The sequence below is a fragment of the Dermacentor variabilis genome, chromosome 6, assembly GCF_050947875.1.
Source record: "Dermacentor variabilis isolate Ectoservices chromosome 6, ASM5094787v1, whole genome shotgun sequence".
NCBI classification, from domain to species: Eukaryota; Metazoa; Arthropoda; class Arachnida; order Ixodida; family Ixodidae; genus Dermacentor; species Dermacentor variabilis.
The window spans coordinates 14,691,778-14,712,518 of NC_134573.1; the positions used below are offsets into that span (position 1 = coordinate 14,691,778).

A 20,741-nucleotide genomic window follows, 5' to 3' on the forward strand; every position below is an offset into this window, starting at 1 on the left:
GCACACCCAAGCTGAAATGCCATTCGTTACCGCAGAAGGGAGATTTCGTTTTCGCAACTGTGAGAAGTGACGTCCGTCGGCTGCTCTGGAGTGGACCGAAGGCCGCCCTGCGCCCGCTGTCTGTCACGAGCCTCCGACGGCGAGCACGACGGGCGCGCAGCCATAACGGCGCAGAGAGCGCGTCAAAGGCGAAGGTCAATGGACCGTGTGTGTGGCCACCGTCGCACACGGCCGTGGCGGCTCGACGATGTGCGGACCATCGACGATGACCATCTTTCCTGCGAACAGACGCGGCGCCTTTGCTGACCGTTTCACGTAACCGGTGTTTCCCCGCTGCCTCAGGGGGCGTGAAGCAGCCCAACGGGTGATCCGCGTCGTCTGCGTGTGCGTCACTTCCTGTGCGATGCACTTCCGCTTCGAGGAAAGGAGGCCGCATATAAGGACCGGTCCGCCCGGCGGCTTGTCACCTTGTGCTAGTGGTGGTCACGGCGGAGAGCGCGCGCTGCTTTGTGCTCGATGGCTGCGTACCTGCGAGCTGCCATCGTGGGTGCTCTGGTGCTGAGCTGCTCGTCGGCGCGCGCCGCCACAGACACCAACCTCTACGACGTCCTCCGGCTTATCTACACAATGTGCTGTGAGTCAAACCAACGTGTCGTATTTCTCTGCCTTACTTAATCAACCACACTTGTATTCCGGCCTGTATCTAAGCGGAATCACTTGGATTGCGCCGAACGCTTTAGTGACCTATTCGAGAACAAGGATGCGGAAGGATTTCGTATCAAATGAGAGTACACCTTTGATCCTCAATAATCTTGATGGGCTCTGGGTGCATTGGGAAAGCTAATTTGCCTTTCGGACATTGACATGCCGTGACTGATCGCGCGGAAAAATTCACCGCACGTTTGCCGGCTCACTCTTCAGTTCGTACTGAGTGGATGGCACTCTCTATTTGCTGTCAGCTCCACCGAGTATATCGCAGTCCGTGCCAATGCGTTTAGCGGTAGCCGTCTTTACTGGGCGCCTGCTACATGGCCGCTCCAGAACGACCAGGGGAAAGTGGTTTTGCTGTTGGCGTTTCAGTTGAGCCGTATAGCGAAGGCGCGCGCTTACGCGTCTATGGCGAAAGCACGCAAGAGGCGCTTCCTGTGTGCGCTGGTTTGCCTTATTCCACTCCTCTAAGCGCATGACCATGGAAGGGCATCGATAAAAAAACTCTGGATCGGTACAAAGAGACATGGCGTCCTGCCAGCCCGACGAGAAACCTCATTTGTGCAGCAATGAAAAGAATAAGCTGAATGTGCCGACATCGTTGCGATTAGTGAATCCTTCGGAAGAACTTTCGCCGCCGAATCCACGTAAGCCTTGTTCTCAAGTGTTGTTGGTCATCTTAATTTCGTCAGAGCTGACACAAGTGTCCGCGGCGAGTGATCCCGATATCTTTAAAGGGACACTGAAACGAAATAATAAATCAATTGAGACTAATTGTTTGAGAACCCTGCAGGCAGTGATTTCAAAACAATAGTTTGTTTATTAGATGACAAAATGAACGTCCAAGTACCAATATTTGAAGTTCGCGCCGAAACCCCGACGGCGGTGCCGCCAGTGTGACGTCAGGTATTCAAAAGCATGTTTTCGCATTTAGGCCGCGTTGGCGGAGTAAAATGTTCCCGAAATTTGTAATGTTTAATATTTGGTTCCCTTAGAACACAATGTAGTCAATCTGTACCGCTGTACAATTAAGTAGACCCTCGAACAGGCCATCAAAATCCATGCCGTCACAGCGACCAGGTGCGGGAACTTGAAGGCGTCACCACTCGTCTTTCGTTCTTGCTCTTTTTCTGGTTTACCAAGCGTCTTATCATGGTAAGAGTGATGTTTTTGGTGTCATAGAAAGGTAATGTACTGGTGCATAAGAAATCGTTTTTCTCTTTAGTGTCCCTTTAACAAGCTCTGGTGAATAACAATAACACGGTAAAAAGCGGACGATTTTTGAACTTAAGAACAAGCTCATTCGAGATCGCCAAGGAAGGATAGCGGAATTCTGTTCTATCAACCGGAGTGTCTTAACACGTGTACGTTACTTGCCCGCCAAATAGTGTGATGATTAACGAAGTGCTGCTAAGTAAAATTTTAATCATTGACTTGAAAAGCCCATCCTCCCAGTGCGGAGCAAAAGCTGATCATCAATAACGCTCAACAAAAATACTTTGCTTAGCCCCAATTACGGCGACAGATGTCCTCTAATGCTGTGGTCACATTTACACGTAAGTAAAAGTGTCCCACTTATCACCACTGCTGAAAGCTGCGTTTTTGATAAGTGTTAAACAGAATGTAAATGCACTTTGCCACAGATTTTCACGACACATTTGGTGCTAAATACTTGGCTTGCATTCCATGATGTGCACCTTATAGTTATTAACTATACAAAGCCAATTAATTGGCCTCCTTAATTTAAAAAGGACATATTAATTAGCAAAGACTATCTCTCATGAGCGTTTCTATTCAAAAATGGATACCCACGCGTTCCTGCGACGCATCATCCCAAAAGCAGACGCTTCACTGCAGGGACGGGGGTCATGATTTGCGCTATAGCTACAAAGGTTTTATTAAAATATTAAATAACATCCTAATTATAAGGGTCAGGTTGTCCATGCGGAAATGAATTGAGCCCGTACTGAAAGCATGCGCTTTGCTAGAAAACTGTGTGCGTGCACCATTCTCCAGGAACAAGTGCAGTCTCTCGGCGGCACGTGGGAAAATACAGCGCCTTCGGTGGACCACTTCGCGGCACGTTCCGAGCCCGTATCTCTGTAAATTGGTGCTGGGCTTCAAGCAAAAAGTAATGCTTTGGCTTCGGTGGCTGGCCAAGCTTCCATGTACATGTCTAGTCAAATGAATAAAATAAAAGCGATTGGTGACTTTTTTAGAAATAGTACTCGTATCAATGACTTCTAACAAAATTCTTGTCCGCCACGCTGTGAAAGCAGGTGAGTAAAAGTTCCCATTTTGTCAAATACTCTGTTCCTAATTATGCGTGAAAGATCAAGCACTTGTCACTGGCATCGACGTAATAGTTTTATTCCAACTAGTAATCTTAAAGATATGAGCCAAGCCTGCTTGTAAAATTGTGCGGCAATCCATACCGTTCACAATCAATATGTATTTACTCTGTATTAGAGCTTTATCGCATGAAGCACCTAATAAATTGTCTACAAGCGCCTGAATGTCGTACGTCGAACTCTCATATCATAGAACGAATATGCCTCGCAATTTAAACAACTCCGTAGCAGCATTCAATGTAGGCAAAGACTCTTCATATAAAGCAAATTCATTGCTTTCATGAGGTCATGTTGTTTTCTGAAAACAAACTGACGCGCTTATACTTACTTCGGCCCCGTCATACGAGTTGTGGCATGTAAGCACCATCGCAAGAAAGTTACGGAATGGTCTTCTTAATAAGAAGCCATAATATCAGTAAAGTCAGCCCGGCACATGTACTCTGTTTGGCACGGCTAAGCCACTCAAACTTTGTATGGCAAACAGCGTTTGATGCCTGGAGGGGACATTCCCACAGCACGTGTCGCTCGATTATGCGCCGGCTGGAAAGCGTGAAGCACGAGCAGCAGCCAGCCGTTGTCATTAATGCCGTACTCAAAAAGACCTTTCAGAAAAAAGAAAGACTTTTCAGAGCCCGCACGGGTTCCGAAACGTCTTTCTTTTCGTTCGACTTTGTCAGTGACTGCAAACACTTTTCACTTCAATGCCTCCAGACGAATTTTCGTTGAAACCTTGACTAAGTATGAGGATTGGCTGGAATTTTCTATAACGAGAAATTATAACGTATTTTTGTGAATACGGGCTGTGCCGCATTTTAGTTGCTGTCTTACGTGCCGGACATGTATGGCAGCTGGTCCGCTGACATATTTTGACTGTGTGGGCCTTCAACCGCGTAGGTCTAGGTCACCTAGTCGCACCCAAGGTACTGCACGAGGCCGCTACAGATAAGCGCCGAGGACGGGACGCATTCATCTCCACACTTTTAATTCCGACCTTCAGTCGAGAAACGGGGCGAAGTAGGACGCCTTCATCGTCGTCGCAGAATAGCTCTGCACATTGTGCCGACAATCCTTGACGCGAGACTCGAAGCCTTCTCACTGTGTCTGATTTCCGTAGGTTTCCGCTCAATACCTGCTACAGTGAGGGTTACGAAGATTCACAGTTCTTGCAGAGTTTTAGGTTACGGGACGTAAGTCGCACGGAAGCGTCCGGCGCACAAAAGAACCCAAAGCGAGCACAGAACAAAGCGCCCACAGTGCCTCCCCCAAAGCTTGGGTGTGACGTGGGTCCCCTAACCGAAATCTTTATAATGTTGGCTTGCTGTTACGGTGACGAACCAGACAGTGCAAAAACTGAGAACCACGAAGAAAGTGCACGTGGTAATATGATGTGGCACAGTCAAGACGCTCACGTCCAATGCGCACTGCGACTAATAATTCAACTCGCTTGAAACGATCCGAATGTCTGCGCTTCCACGGCGTGTCTCTTCTGAGCGCTTAGTTTACAAAAGAAGCGCTCACATCCCAAGACCCTGAACACTTGAACGGCACTCGCAGAGCATCGCATTTCTTTTGCGGTGGATCTGCCGAACGGATACCAGCGCTTGAGGCAGGTTTCCACGATATTTTTCGAATACGCTCTTGGCAGCACAAATTGGTGCGGCGTCTGCGCACTTTTGTACTTGCAACCAGCAAAGCAGGAAACCATTGCGTTGGTCTCGTTATGCTAAAGTGTTTGCTCAAATCTGTGGCCACAATGACGAAGCCTGTTTTTTTCTACTTTGCAAATTCCTTTCATCGGTCTGCACTTTCATAATTTGTTTCGTAATACAAGGTTGGCCTGCTCTTACGAAATGGCCTGGGAGCTTATTCGTGAACAGTGATGTTTCACTGATGAGAAATAGGGGCATACGAGAGTTTTATTTCCAAAACTATGGCATGTAGTTGCACATGGTTTCGATGCTTTTCTCTCTCTGTCTCTCTCGCTCTCTATATGTGTCAACCATTTGATGAATATATTTATCATAGGTCCTATAAACGCTTCAATGAGCGCGGAAATCAATTATCTTGTTTTTAAAGTGCTCATTGTATATGTGCACTAAATTTAAAACGAAAATGCCTTGCCCATGAAAGTTCCAAAATATTTAATATGATAAAGTACAGCTACCGACAAATCATGCTTGCTGAAACAGATTCTTCAGTAATAACTGACGATGCATAACGACCATTAAAAATATTGGCCTATAAAAAGTGCGCTTAAAAGCATTTAAGGGCTTTGAAATGTAGCAAGAAAATGTTGCCGATCTGTCGTAGAGGCTGCTGTGAACACTTGAGCCAAATATTCCTGCATGGTATCTCGCGTCAGAAACACCGAAAAATACCTCACTCTCGCTTACGTCGTAGCGTCATCGTAAAGTAGCTTACGTAGCGTCATCGAAAGCAGCTGGCACAGCAACGCTATTGGCCGATTTCCTGATCGTGAGTGCTTTCTCAGTAATACATTATCGCTAATTTTGAGTCGAACAATATAAAAATATATGTCTGCGATCCAAAAAGGATAGCGAAAATCATTTCATCTCTGCACTACGCGTGTCACGGGACGTTCATTTCAAGGATCGCCAGTCATTTGTGCGCAGGCGCGAGTAAGAGCGTGCGCGAGAGAGAAAATCTGAGGGCATGAGAGTGGCTTGTTGGGCTAGTTGGCACATGGTTATGCTAGGAGAATGCCAGCAAACTTTGCTGGCTTGCCAGCAAGCCAGCAAAGCAAGAGCTTTTATTTCTTGATAACTGTAGACGTGTATAGATATGGTGTTGACCGTGTTTTTGTTTGGTTGTGCCTGCGCATGTTCAGTACGGACTTGGGGGACGTCGTTTTCAGGAATAAAGTTCAGTTGTTAGTCCAGCCACCTTCCTGTCTCTTTGTCTATGTCTGCCTCTCGATCTTTTCCTACTCTCAAGTTTGCTGGCATTCTCCTAGCAAAATCTGAGGGCTTTTGCTCTTTGAATGTATGACTCTGCCTAGGCGCTACGGAGGAGGTTTCATAGCGTGTGCTGTATGCGTTTGTCCCCTAGACATGCCGGCATTGCGGAGTGCGGTTGAGTTTGTTTACGCTCCGCCGCTGGCTGCCCATGCGGTGACGCAGTGGGCACGGACGCCGCATTTGGTGATCGCTGTGTCTGAAGGCGCAAGGTTCTGACTGGTGTTGTACAAGTCGCGGGTCGCTTTCTTTCGTCGCGACGATAGGTTGGATTTTTTACAAGCACTGCTCCAGGAGGGCACATGTAATCGGCAAACGGATGCACCAGGAGAGTACTTGAGGTTATAATAAAGCAGGCAGCGCAGGATATTCAGGGCACCCAAGGAGCAGCGGGGGTGTCAAAGCTGGAAGCAGGGCGGTACGTGAGTTGGGGCCTCTGGGAGGCCCAACCCAATGACCAGCCCGGCTTCCAGCTGTGGTGTCCCCGTTGCCGCTTTGGTGTCCTGGAGGTGCCGCCAATAATGCGAAATCATGAGACGTTGTTACAATTAGTAAAAAACACGATTGAGTAAATGTAATTACGTCCAGCCGCCAACTTGTCACGCTAAGTTCAGCACTACCGCACCTGCAACATCACTTCTGCAACATCAGTCAGAACTTCACTTCTGAAGGTACGTCCGACAGACATTCGGCGCTGGTGCCGAGTCTGTCATCGTCACCGGCGGCCTTTCACCCACTTGCGTTCAACCGCGGTTGCTAAGGCGGTCTGCCTTCTAGATTTTCAATATATGCTGCCCGGGCTCTACTACGGTCGCTACTGCTCCCACAGAGACATCTGCGATGTTATTTACAAGGCACTTTGCCGTAAGGCGCGAGAAAGCTATGATCCGCCACGATTGAGTTAGCAGGAGCGCCGCAGTTGCGAGACAGTCTGTCCGGCACAGCGGTCGCCACATCGGCCGTTAGTGCCCTCTGCTTCACCTATTTTACCACGCCAGCAGCCAACGTCCGAGCGTACCCCACTCCGCAACGCCGGCACGCCTAGGGACAAACGCCTACATAAAAACCTCCTCCGTAGTGCCTAGGCAGTCATATATACGAAAAGGCATTGGGGGGCGCGATAAACTCCACTTCAAGTTGAAGGATTCGAAAAAAAACATTGCGGCGTGAGATTCGCGAAAAAACGTCGTTTAATAGTAATATCATTACTTAGAGAAGTGTTTCAGGAGTCCATTAGGTGGTAAATAGGCAATTCTGGCAAGCTCATAAAATTTATTTTTATGAACAAGAAGGCGGTTGTCTTAGTTTCCTGTGCGTGTCACGTCGCGTGTAACATGGCTCGATTTCCACCAGCAAAAGCGTTAGATATCAATGCCAAAACTGAGCCGTACAGCTCGAGAGCTGCATTTCGTGACGCCACTGGTAATGTTAGAACAGGGATGCACCGTGAGGACGTGTTCTGACTATCCAACTACACAGATCTGTGATAACGCTTGTGTGTGTGTGTGTGTGAAAACTTTTATTGTGATGAGGTCCGGAGGCTCGACTTAAGCCAAGGCGGGTCGCTCCCACGTTGGCACTGTCAGGCCAAGCCTTTCAGCGACATCATGGGCCCTCTGGACTGCCCTTAGTTGGTCCTGAAACAATGGTGCCGAACAGATATTCTTCGCACAGAAAAACAACCTAACACGATCCTTTGCTATCTTCACAGAAGCAGCGCCATCATTCCGCACACATTGTTTACTTTCACAATATTTGTAGCTAGCTCTCCTGCTGACACCGCGACAAACACAAGGTGGCCAGGATAGCTAATCCTGCTGAGGTCACGGATTGGCAGTCGGTATTTTGAATTATTCTGCAAAAACACTACACAAATTTTTAAAGGTGTTTCGACGAGGGCTGGCGTGATTGTATATGGCACAGGCGGTGCACGCATGAACGAGACGCAGAGATTGCGCCGCAGGGTTTCCTGTTTTTCATGTGAGGAGATCAAACGGACGCACGTCCGGTTTGCTAACCTCCACGAGGGAAGGGGTTTAAGGGATGAAAATTAAGTGTTATTCTGATTTTGTGTCGAGATAAGTAAAATCGCAATACATCTACTGGTCAGTTATTTTTCTGTGATGCTCCAACAAGGCGTCTCAAATTTCATCGATGTCTCATCTTCAATCACATTTTGCATAATACATGCCGCCTAAGTAGTCGGATACCATATGCATTTTATAGCGGATAAACAAACACCGCAGGGACACATCAGCATGACGGTATTTGTGTCTCCCTCAGCTGAAGCGAGCAATCGTTTCTTCTTGGGCTACAAAGAATAGTTGTTGAAACCATGAGAGAATTTTTGTGCTGGAAAGCGTTGCAGCTTTTAGAGAAGACTTTTTTGAGCTAACGGGCAAGGCGCATGCAGTGAAAGCAATGCCTGTTCATGCTCTCAGAACTGCATTGGCGAGCCAATCTGCCGATAATGTTAAATATGCAGTCAAAATTAGTCCCGAGTCCCCCACTACGGCGTGCCTCATACTGAAATCGTGGTTTCGGCACGTAAAACCCCCGAATTCATTCATTCATTCATTGAATCAATGAATCTTCCGACAAGAGTCTCAATGAGGCTTGATCGAATACTGGCTGGTCTCAGCGCGCCAAGGGTGATCGGGACAGTTCGGTCTAGCTCCCACGCCACGGCACTCTCAAACAGGATACGCGAAAGAACCTTGACCCACACGAGGAGCTCAATTGGGTTCAAGGGCCTGCTTCCTGGCCGTCGGCCTTTCAGGAAGCGTGTAGTTGCCAACGTCGCTGTCTGAACGCACCTACGAATAGCCGAGGAATTTCGTCGATTTCTTTCACCCGTCGCAGCTAAGAATACGCGCGCGACGACGTCGCCGAGCAGCCGTCGTCAGGCGCGGAACGACCCGCTTTCCTTCTTCCGCGGATTCGCGCAGCCGGCCGTCGCGCGCTTTCCGTGTTGAGGCAGTCGGGCGGTGGCGGCCTTCCCTCGAACGCGCAGCAGCGCCGAACCGGCCAATCGCACTTGCCGTATATACAGCGCCCGTCCAAGTGTGCATCACGTGGTGTCTGAATGCAACAATGTTGCGTTGCAGCGGCTGGACCAGCCGACCTGGAGGTTGGCATCAAGTGCATGGACCACTACTTGGGCGGCAGAGGCGGCGAGACGTTGGCGGCGGCCCGCAAGTGCTTCTCGTCTTCCGAAGCCTCGCTGGCCGACCTCTGCCTGCAGCACACCGAGGTGGGCACGTGGAAGGCCAACAACTCGCTGCCGCCACCGTCACTCACAGGGGTCAGTGAACTTCTCAGTCTACACGGAATTGTGATGTGCATGGGCACGGGAAAGTATCACTCGTATAGCCAAGAGCGTTTACAAGTAAGCTTTCGCGTAACGTGTTTTGGGGTCCTTCGCAGTGTGTGCCTTGTGCGGCAATTCAAAACGCATTTCAGCCAACTTGCCCAAACGTCAGTCTTGCGTCACACTGGCACAGGCTCGTCCTGAGTCCATTAATGGAAACGTACATGGCCAATGGGACCTGCCCATTGATCCTAGAACGCTGTAGGCCAAATGTAGAAACTAAGAGACCGTTGAAAACTAGGCGCTAGTCTATTAACAGGTCTGCGTGCTATATAAACATGGGCCTGCGTTATACTTGCAGGTTTTCCGTGAATATTTGCCCGATTTCACTGAATCTTTCACTGAATTTTCACTAATTTTACTGAGGAGTGTCGCGCTCGCTGGCGCTTGGTTTTCTGGAGCTTGCACGTCCGACCTGCGCAAAGCCTATTTTCTATACCTGGTATTTCTAATGCGCGCACAAAGCGAAAGATAGCGTCAAATCGCGCGTAATTCTCATCGGCGTCGGCCAAGTTTGGTCATTCTGTGCCAAGTGTCCCAGACGTGGCGCTCGACCATCGCAGATTTGACTGATAAAATTTGTGGCTGTTCGCTGAACCCCATGAACATTGTGGCCAAGAATTTCTGAAGAAAAAAATTTCCTTGCCGTGGTGCCCTCTCAAGTTTCACTCGCTTTTATTAAACTGTGCATAACACAAGCATTTATTTAAAATTTATCTTTTATGCTAAACGTTAAAACTTTCACGCCTTTGTGAAGGTTCTGTTTAGACGTCCTATTACAATAAATCCGAATTTTTTGTGTTCCACTGCCTGTTACATATTCTCAAAGAACAAAGAAAGTCTTCAATATTCACTATTTGTTATTTAACCTCTCATTCTCCCTGAGCAATCTAGGTATTTGTGCGATCTTGAAGAAACTGCATTTCGGTATAAAGAAGGCTGTGGGAGAAATATGCTTCAAATCTTCTTGAAAAAATTGCGAAACTAGAGAAAACGTACGATTTATTGCGCTTCGACGGTATTTTTTGTACTGACGCGGTCCAAGTAACAATATTTTGCATGCGGAATCGGATAGAACACTGCATCGACAAGCATTGAGGAAAGCCTCCTCAAATCAATTTCAGTTTTAGGGAAGAAAAAAAGTTTTCAAGTTGGTATTCGTACGGGCAATGCTCCTTGTTGCCACTTTGCCGCACAGCACGTTGTCGCGCTTGCCTGTGGTGGCGAACTCTTTATTTGGCCCAAAAAGAAGGGACGAGTCCGAGGACCGCCAGAGGAGGTCGGCGGGGATCCCTTGGGCGGCTTGTTCCACGGCGCGGACCCGGTGTTGGTCTGCTGGCTACGTGGGAGAGATTCTGGGGTGTTTACGTTGTCTGCGTTGTAATGCGTATATACATGTCCATTGTGCATGAGTGGCCGGAGCTGAGCAGTGTTTGCACCCAGGCGCTATCTGTTGCGGAAATATTCTCCTGTACAAGAGTGAGTGCGGGAAGCTGCCTGTTTACAGTTTGCGCCATTGGACGGCCTCGCGTCTTGTTCGATTGCGGTGTGCGGGAGGATATATGCATCTTCCGAGTCGGTAGTACTGGATGATGTCCGTGTAGGTGGTGAGTAGAAAACTGTGCGAGATAATCGCGTCAGGGGAAGCGGGGCGGTGGGTCCTACACTCTGCTCGGCAGCTAAGATCTCGGGCAAGTGTGTGCACACAGGCGTTGCTGGAGCACAAAGGCGGATGATGGAAGAGGGGGAGTAGAAAGTAGAATATGCGACGCCTGGCGAGAGATACGGCCGACATCGTAGTTGCGGATCTCCTGTTGAGAGTCACTGATAACGACTTTGGTATTAGGATCAGTTAGCGCCAGCTTAATGGCAACCTCCTCTGCTGCGGTGACTGTTCCTGCGTTGCGAATGCTGCAGGCTGTGTACCAGCTACGGCGCGGGCCTAGGGCTACCGCCACCATCGCTGGCTGGCTTCGAGGGGTGGTAAGAAGCGTCCGTATATGTGACATCCAGAGCTGCGCTGAAGCGTTTCTCGAATTGACGTGCATGGTCGGCCATCTCTCGGTGTGGTGTTCCGGATGCATCCGTTTGGAAATGGGAGGCATGCGGAGATTTTCACGATATTCCGGTGCAAGGTCAATATAATTGGGAGCCGCCCTCGTTGCTGAGCTCCGAACTTGCAGCACCGCTCGGCCAGCGTGCGTGAGAGCCGCTCGTATTTGGCGGTGAGTGTAGCTTCGAACAGTTCGCTCACAGGTGGGGGATGTCAGCCAGAAGCTTCGGCAGGCCTAGCAATGCAGCGTTGAAAAGCAGCGGCGAGAGCACGGCGAGTGCAGCTGTTGCCAGGAGAGATGGCGGAGCGATGTCTCGTGCCGGTGCTGAGTTGTATTTTGCGGTCGGTGAGGAAGTCTCGGACGTACCCATACGTGCAATGTCTGACGCCGAGATTCTGGAGTTGTTGAAGAATCGCTTCATAGAGGATGTTGTCGAAGGCCTTGGCAACATCTAGGCCGACAAAGACTTTCGTGTCTACTGTGCGACGCATGATGACCTGGTGACGGAGAAGCATAATGTCTGGGGCTGCTAAGTGAGGGCGGAAGCCGAACATCGTGTCTGGTAGGAGGTGGTTGTCTTCGAGGTATCGAAGGAGTCTGGTCTGGATAACATGTTTCATTAACTTCCCAACGCAGGTCGTAATAGAGATGGGACGGAGGTTGACCAAGGTGAGTGGTTTTCCCAGCTTCGGGATGAAGACTAGCTTGGCGCACTACCATTCCTGCGGGATGGTACCGCTGGCCCAACACTCTTGAAGGTAGTCGGTGAGTGCGTGCATAAAGACATCGTCTAGGTTCCTAAGCATCGTGTCAAAAATGTGGTCGGGGCCGGCCGTCGAGTCGGTTTCGAGGCGATTGAGTTCTGCACGGACTTGAGGGGTGGTAAAGTAGTTGGAGAGTCTGGACTAGGGTTGGCCAAGCGCTGATGGAGTGGGGGGGGGGGGAGGAGACTGGTTTGCCGGTTCGGGATGTATGTAGGCGTCAGTGAGCTCTTGTTTGAGCTCATCTGGCGTGCCATGATACTGGTGAAAGATTCGCTCCAGCTGTTGGCGTGCTCGGATCTTGCCACCAGCCGGTTCCAGTAGATGTCCGAGAAGGTTCCACGTGTTACGAGCGTTACTAGTCTTGTTCATCTGGTCACAAATGTTGTGCCAGCTCTGGCGGGGGAGTTCGATTGCGTAGTTCTCGATGCTTGTGGGCGCGCGCCAGCCGACGGCGGATACGACGACGGCGGTTCTCGTGGGCGCGCGCCAGCCGACGGCAGATATCGCGTTGCCATTTTTGAGTTGCGAGAAGAGCTTCGAGCGACTTCTTGCGCTCCCAGAGACGGGCGTAGTAGCGGTCGCAGTGTGGGGCTGAGTCCTCTAACTCAACGGTTTGCGTTGCGTCAGCCACTTGCTTGACAATTTCGGTTGTCCATGTTTTGGTGTCGGTAATGGAGGGAGGAATGGCCTGCTCTTTCCTGTGCTTGCGAAAGGAGTCCCAGTAGCTGACTCTCGTCACAGACGGTGGCAGCTTGTCAGAGGCTGGTGAGGGGTGCGAATGTCTTGTATTTTTGGTGTCAGGATTACAAGTAGTGAATTTGCATAGAATGTGAGCATGGTTGGCGGGCCCAACGAGAAATATAGATGTCGGAGAAGTCTCGCGTAGTGTTGATACATCGCCTTACAAGGACTTCTATTCACAGGAAAGCGTATAAGCATATCTACAATATTAATCAGAGGGAACAGGTGCGACTCCCCCAAATATACCCTTGTGAGAACAAGTACAGCTAGAGTGCCGTTATGTAGCATACTTGAGAGAACAATCTGTTCTTCAATCGTGCTGCTCGACACCCAAAGGAATGTGATGTTTCTGACGTTGCTCTTTGCCCATGTGAATAGGTGGGCTGGCGTGATAATTTGATGCTTATAAGGGCTTTGAAGGCTTGCCCTTGTTGCCAGACGCTTTATAGTCCTTCCGGCGCCGTCGCACGCACTCTTCCCATGGGAAGTAGCGAAAAATATTCACAGCAGAAATACCAAAATCCTCAACATGGTGGCAAACGTTGGCAATGTTCTTTCTATTATCACAATGAGAGGGCGCACCGTCTGAGTAGTGAATATTCGTAATTTTAGGCATGTCATTCGTCAATGTGCGGAGTAGTTGTGCTAAAACTGCGTTGACAACAGAATCATGCTCCAGAGAGTCCGAGATGACACTGTTGCAGAAATTTCCTGAGGAGTGGTTTCTTGTGGGTGGATCACAAATGAGTGGATTGGTGCTTCCGTGTTCACCGGTGACAGGACTGAGTCTTCTGCTGTGAAGGTATGATTTTCAGCGAAATTCATCAGAATAATTACTTCGTGAGCTGCTAGGCTCCCGTGAGTATCGTGCCAGCTATTGGCTGACATAGTGACGCGTTTCTATCTGATTCAGCATCTCCGAAAACTTTTCGCAAAACTCGTCCAAAGTCAACAGAATTGTTTCAAGCCTAGCTTTTCACCCATTGCTGCACTTCTAGGTGTCCCACACCTTGTTTATTATAGGAGCTAATGAGCTCCGCGGCAGAGCTTCAGCGTTCCTGAGCAGCTCTCACACTTATCGAATGTGCAGTTTTCATTCTCCAGTGCACACGAATAGTTCCCCCATTTAAGCCACCCGCATGGAGCTGCAAGTTCTGACGCTGTGTGCAGACAGTGTGCGTTCCGCTTCCACGCAGTGCGGAGATGAGGCCTCAAATTTGCGAATATAGAAGAGCCACAATCCAGAAATCTTTTTGCAATCACAATGCATTTCCTTTAGGTTCAGCAGGAACAGTCCTTTTTCACGTCCTTTCTTCCCGGGCGACAGTAAGAAACCAGTTCGTCTTTGTGAAAGTGCCTCACAGAGGACTTCTTCACTTAATAGACGGCCCGTTTTTCTAGACGGTGTACTTAGTAACCCAGAGCGCGATCTCAGCTTCTGCGCTTCACGCACTTGCCATTCCGAGGCCGCAAAGAAATTCATCTCTTCTCTGGACCAAGAATTTGTGGTGCCAACGTCAGAATTTGTAATTTCTTCTGCTTACTAGCTGTATCGTCAAATTTCTTTAACCCTTCCATCAGTGATACGTAGTCACACCATTTGGAACGCTTGTCTTTCTGCCCCGCAGAGGTCGATGGCTGAAGGAGGCCAAGGTACGAATGCATGCTTTTCTCCACGTTCTTGAGAGGGCTGCTGACTTTTCTTTTTTTTTTTTTTGAACGTAGGGTCTCCACTCTCTCTTGAGTTTAAGAGGGCTCTCCCCTAATGCGGTGAGTCTTCAGTGATACATTCACCTGCGGCTTCTGAGTGTTCGACGACCTCCGATTTCTCCGCTTTAACCTCAGCCTCTCTTCATGATGTCTACGCAGTGCTTCTGTCGTTTATTTCATAGCAGCGACGAATGCAGCTCTGACGTTCCCCTGGCACAATGCAGATCCACGAGCGCCAAACTGATAATGGACCGGCGATTATCTGTGTGCTCAACGAAAGGCCACCATCGGGAAGTTAACTTTGATGTGTTCATCTCTATGTACAACTGATAGTGGTGAGCGCATGTTGTACTGGCGTCTCTGGTGGGCCTCGACCGCAGTATAATGAGTCGCCTTTCCACGTCACTCGGATCTTGCGCCTCTAGGAGATATTGCTTCTTGGTCTGCGTTGTTTTATGGCAACCTCTTGGACCCAGAGCGCACGGTGGAAGTACTGGCAGTAAAAGAAACAAGCATGATAACGTTTAATTGCATATCGAAGAGCTGCGTTCTCATATTCTTTTTTCTAAATGCAATAATAAACTACCAAGAAACAAACATCAGCGGTACCTACTGAATAGAAAAATGTAAGGTAAAATATTTATTATTGCGATCTCATTTTTAATAATAGTTTTGGCATCATGCTAGGGCAGGTGCATTCGTTGGCGATACAGAGTCGTATCGTCGCCTGGCTGTATAAAGTTACCGTGAACTATGCCGCCCACCTCAGAGGCATCCGGACTTTCCGCTGCAAAACAAGTTCGCTCTTGATGTTCTCTCGAGTAAGTAGTGCTACACTCCGTGTCTTCCATTCGAAGTCGCAGGTCTAGAGACGCAGCTACGGGCCTTATCGCGGAGCGGGGATCCTTTCAGGCGCACATCAATCGAGTGACCGGAGCGCGCATCCAGATTGCGGCCTCGGGAGCTGCAGAATGGCTGAGACTAATACTGGCTGCAGCTTCTTTTCCGGGAATTGTGTGGCTTACGGAAAGCGATGTGCTGCGCTACGGCAAGCACCAACGAGGCAACAAGGAGCAGCGCGTTCGGAAGGCCAACTTCAAAAGTCACTCGGAGGAGGTTGCAGACCCGCACCTACGCAAAATAGATCAAGACCGATATCCAGACGATGTCTAACCCGTGGTGTGGGGCCGAGCTCAGGCTGGACCACATCACAATGCGCTCCTCGAGACAACACTGACGAAAGCACAACGCGGGGAGTACGAATACCCTGTTCTATCCGCATGCAAGATACTTTTACTCGGACCACATCGGTACAAAAATACCGTCACAACTGCTATAAAGCGTACGTTTTCTCTTAGTTTCTCATTTTTTTTTCAAGAATACTTGAAGCTTATTTTGCGCATAACCGCTTTTATAGCAAAATATAGTTTCTTTAAAATTGCACAAATACTTAGATTGGTCAGGGAGAGTGCGAGTTTGTTTAATTAAAAATCGTGATCACTGAAGATTTTCTTTGTTTTTGAGAATATGTAACAGGCAGTGGAACACAAAAAATTCGGAATTATTGTGATAGGACACCTAAACAGAACCTCTATAAAGGCGCACGCAAAGTTTCGATGTGTAACATACAAATATAAATTTTCAATAAATTTATGCATTACGCACAGTTTAGTAAAAACGAGCGAAATTTTAGAAGGCACCACGGCACGGAAGGATTTCTTGCTTCAGAAATTCTTGATCCCAGTGCTCCGTGCGGTACAGCGAACAGCCACATCTGGGACCCTTTGCATTGAATGACTCATGTGCGGCGAGATACCAATCGATGGACGGACGATCAGACGTTCTATTGTAGTGGGCTATCAACGCGCCTGTGACGTGTATCTGCCTGCCTTCCTTGTGGTTGTGCCCTTGCGCTACATTATGTCATTATAGAAATCAAGCTTCGCTTTAATAAGACACTGCCCTCCGCTCTACATCGAAACATGGCTGTATGTGCTGTTACTGGGAAAAGGACGTGAACGAAGCGAGGACGACAAAACATTTTCCTTGGGTAAAACACTTACCTCAGAAAGAGAGCAGTCGAGAATTTGCCTCCCGGGACTTTCCGGTGGGCTCTCTCCGACTTCGTGGAGCCGTGGAACAGGTTACGATGAAACCTGACGAGAGTGCAACACAATTAAGTCTTTGAATCCGGACGAGCGCCGCGCGCCCACTGCTGCCGTTGCAACAGCGCACTGCAGCGCTTGTGACCAGAGAAAGCGGAACGCGCTAGCATGACTGCGCGAAAAAAAGCTCAAGTTTGTTCTGTTGAGTTTAGAGTTGAATTTAGAATGTCGCCCGCTCGAATAATTAAAGGCAAACTCATAAACACCCTGGACTTACAACTGAAGTTTATTGTGAAAACATTCCACAAATCTCCGCCATGCATGCGTATACACCCAAGAACAATAACAAGGTTTGTAGTCAATTATCTACAAAAGTTATACACGTACACAAAAGCGAAGTCACACCCCTTCCCGACAAAGGCAACAACACGTGGATTAATTACAATGATAAATATAGAAATTGAAGTTCTTTATCATTGCTTAGAACCGTAGGTTCACTCACACATGTATTCGCGCCCAACTTTTTCATGTGGAATGCTTCGCTAATTTCTCTTTGCAGTTTACTGCGCTCTCTCCCCACTATGGATACACTCTCAAAAAACTGGTCGGCAATCGTGCTTTTTGCAATGCAATGGAAAGTCCCCTCCTGTACCTGTAGGTAGCAAATAGCGATGCTCATGTTTGCAGCCAATAATGCAACGACCTGTCTGGCCGATATAGGATAGTACGCATGAGAGAGGTATGCGATACACAACCGAAGATGCACAGTCCTTGTGAAAAAAAGTGGTGTGCTTTCTTCCACAGCCACTAGTCGCATATTTCTTCTCTCCTGTCATGCTTTTGCACAACTCAACCAGTTTGCTTGGCGCCGAAAACACTAGTGTGACGCCATTCCTAGTGGCCACCCTCTTAAGATGCAAATACGGCATCGCTGCGACCTTCTTTTTCAAGATTCGTTGTCGTCCGCGGTTTCCAGTTTTCTTTTTTTGTGCACTTTCTAAACAAGCATTCTGGCACAGCCATCAAAAGTGAGACCGGGTGCCCTGCCGACATTAATCTCGCCTTCTGGGCTTCAAAACTCTGCTGCAATGAGTGGGTGCAACTCTTGTTAAGAGCATTAGTGACGCACAAGGAAACTATGCCACGTTTTACTAATTTGGAGTGGGACGATTCGTACGGGAGGAGCGATTTTTTCGATCTAGGGAAATACTGCCAACACACATGACTCTCACTTTTAAATTTAATTTCCAAATCAAGAAATCTGATTAGGTTTTCTTTGCAAAGTTCGAACGTGAACCTGAGATCACGGGAGGACTCCTTGAAACACGTTAAAATCCTTCTCGCGTATGATTCAAGGCTATCATCGGATTTTAACCTTAAAAGCACTAAAAACTCACCCACATACCTAAAAATTCGGACAATACGTTTGTCCTGCAGCCTGTGAATTACATTACTGTCAAACTTTGATAAAAAAAAATGTAACACAATACAGGAGCAACCTTAGATCCGATACAAATACCCTTTCTCTGAATGAAGACATACAGTCCGTGCCATTCAGAAGAATTTTCGGCCAGTGGATGTGTCGCCCAAAAAGTCGAAGGCTCTAGCAATGAAACTCCTCAAGAAACTGAAGCTGGAGGCCTTAGAAAAAGCCGTAAAACTAAATAAGCAAGATGTGTTATGTGTGTTTTTCGCAGCTAAGACGCACAAGCCAGATATTCCGTTTCGCGCTATCGTCACAGAAGGAGCGTCATGGCAGATAGTGATTAGTGGGTTTCTTCAGCGTACGTTGAAAACTCTGGACACTTCGGATCCTTCTGGCGTCCAGAGCTCCTTGGGAGTTGTGTACTCGTTAAAGTCAAGTGAGATTTGTGCCAATGCTGCGATGTCTGTAGATATTGAGGATCTGTTCTATCCCACACGATGACCTGTGCACACCTGTACGGGATCTGATTGAAGAAAGTGGGGAAGTAGCTGTTATGAATTTCTGCGCTTTGTCGCTTGAGTCTCTTATGGAACTTCTCACATTTTACCTGTCAACCACTGTAGTGTCCTTTAACAAGGATGTCTTCATTCAGAGAAAGGGTATTTGCATTGGATCTAAGGTTGCTCCTGTATGGTGTAACATTCTTTTATCAAAGTTTGACAGTAATGTAATTCACAGGCTGCAGGACAAACGTATTGTCCGAATTTTTAGGTATGTGGGTGAGTTTTTAGTGCTTTTAAGGTTAAAATCCGATGATAGCCTTGAATCATACGCGAGAAGGATTTTAACGTGTTTCAAGGAGTCCTCCCGTGATCTCAGGTTCACGTTCGAACTTTGCAAAGAAAACCTAATCAGATTTCTTGATTTGGAAATTAAATTTAAAAGTGAGTCATGTGTGTTGGCAGTATTTCCCTAGATCGAAAAAATCGCTCCTCCCGTACGAATCGTCCCACTCCAAATTAGTAAAACGTGGCATAGTTTCCTTGTGCGTCACGAATGCTCTTAACAAGAGTTGCACCCACTCATTGCAGCAGAGTTTTGAAGCCCAGAAGGCGAGATTAATGTCGGCAGGGCACCCGGTCTCACTTTTGATGGCTGTGCCAGAATGCTTGTTTAGAAAGTGCACAAAAAAGGAAAACTGTGGAAACCGCGGACGACAACGAATCTTGAAAAAGAAGGTCGCAGCGATGCCGTATTTGCATCTTAAGAGGGTGGCCACTAAGAATGGCGTCACACTAGTGTTTTCGGCGCCAAGCAAACTGGTTGAGTTGTGCAAAAGCATGACAGGAGAGAAGAAATATGCGACTAGTGGTTGTGGAAAAAAGCACACCACATTTTTTGACAAGGACTGTGCATCTTCGGTTGTGTATCGCATACCTCTCTCATCGTACTGTCCTATATCGGCCAGACAGGTCGTTGCATTAATGGCCGCAAGCATGAGCATCGCTATTTGCTACCTACAGGTACAGGAGGGGACTTGCCATTGCATTGCAAAAAGCACGATTGCCGACCAGTTTTTGAGAGTGTATCCATAGTGGGGAGAGAGCGCAGTAAACTGCAAAGAGAAATTAGCGAAGCATTCCACATGAAAAAGTTGGGCGCGCATACATGTGTGAGTGAACCTACGGTTCTAATCAATGATAAAGAACTTCAATTTCTATATTTATCATTGTAATTAATCCACGTGTTGTTGCCTTTGTCGGGAAGGGGTGTGACTTCGCTTTTCTGTACGTGTATAACTTTTGTAGGTAATTGACTACAAACCTTGTTATTGTTCTTGGGTGAACACGCATGCGTGGCGGAGATTTGTGGAATGTTTTCACAAAAAACTTCAGTTGTGAGTCCGGCGTTGTCCTGTCCGTTTCTACTTACTTGTGCTCGCGTCCGTACTTGCTGGAAACCATTATACGTTCACCATGCACCAACTGGCCCAGCAAACTACTCTACTAATCTCTTAAACCCCCATTCGTATCGACGGGGCATTGATGCCAAATAATCGGTAATGGAGCGCGACGTGAATTGTACACTCTTTTCGGCATTTGTGGGCGGGCGCCCGAAGGCCTTCCGTGCACTTCCGTACTCAAGAAATGGCATCGTTCGCCGGAAACGCATCGTTGGCTTTTGTAATCGAACAGAGCTTTAGCAATCGAGAGGCACGCTTTGACACTGCCCCGGGACATTCAAGTGCCCGATGACGTATACACCCTCCCCATTATAATTCTGCCACTATCACTCATAATAAGACTACAATTGCATTGCATTAGAAGACGGAAGAAAATTGTATTTGCGCAGTTTCTTGTCGATGTGTAGAAAAAAAAAAGTCAATTTCGCCCTGAAGGCGAAGCATCGATTGCGATAGCAAATTAGTGGACAGCTAGCTATACGAAGTAAGGATAGTAGTTTTATCAGCCGTGTAAACTTGCAAAACATAAGCACACTAACTAAAGCGTGGTGTCGCGCGCTCACAAGCAAACACA

At 48.0% G+C, this 20,741-nt stretch overlaps 1 protein-coding gene across 2 annotated transcripts in view; it reads left to right on the plus strand.

The window, feature by feature from the left end:
* Positions 1–456: 456 nt before the first annotated feature.
* The window catches only part of LOC142584650 (uncharacterized), a 138,472-nt gene continuing 118,187 nt past the window's right edge, over positions 457–20,741 (plus strand). For both annotated transcript variants that reach the window (XM_075694796.1, XM_075694797.1), the window contains exons 1-2: positions 457–634; positions 9,142–9,338. In XM_075694796.1, coding sequence (XP_075550911.1) covers positions 517–634; positions 9,142–9,338 — 315 coding nt within the window. In that variant the 5' untranslated portion in view covers positions 457–516. The remainder of the gene's footprint in view (positions 635–9,141; positions 9,339–20,741) is intronic.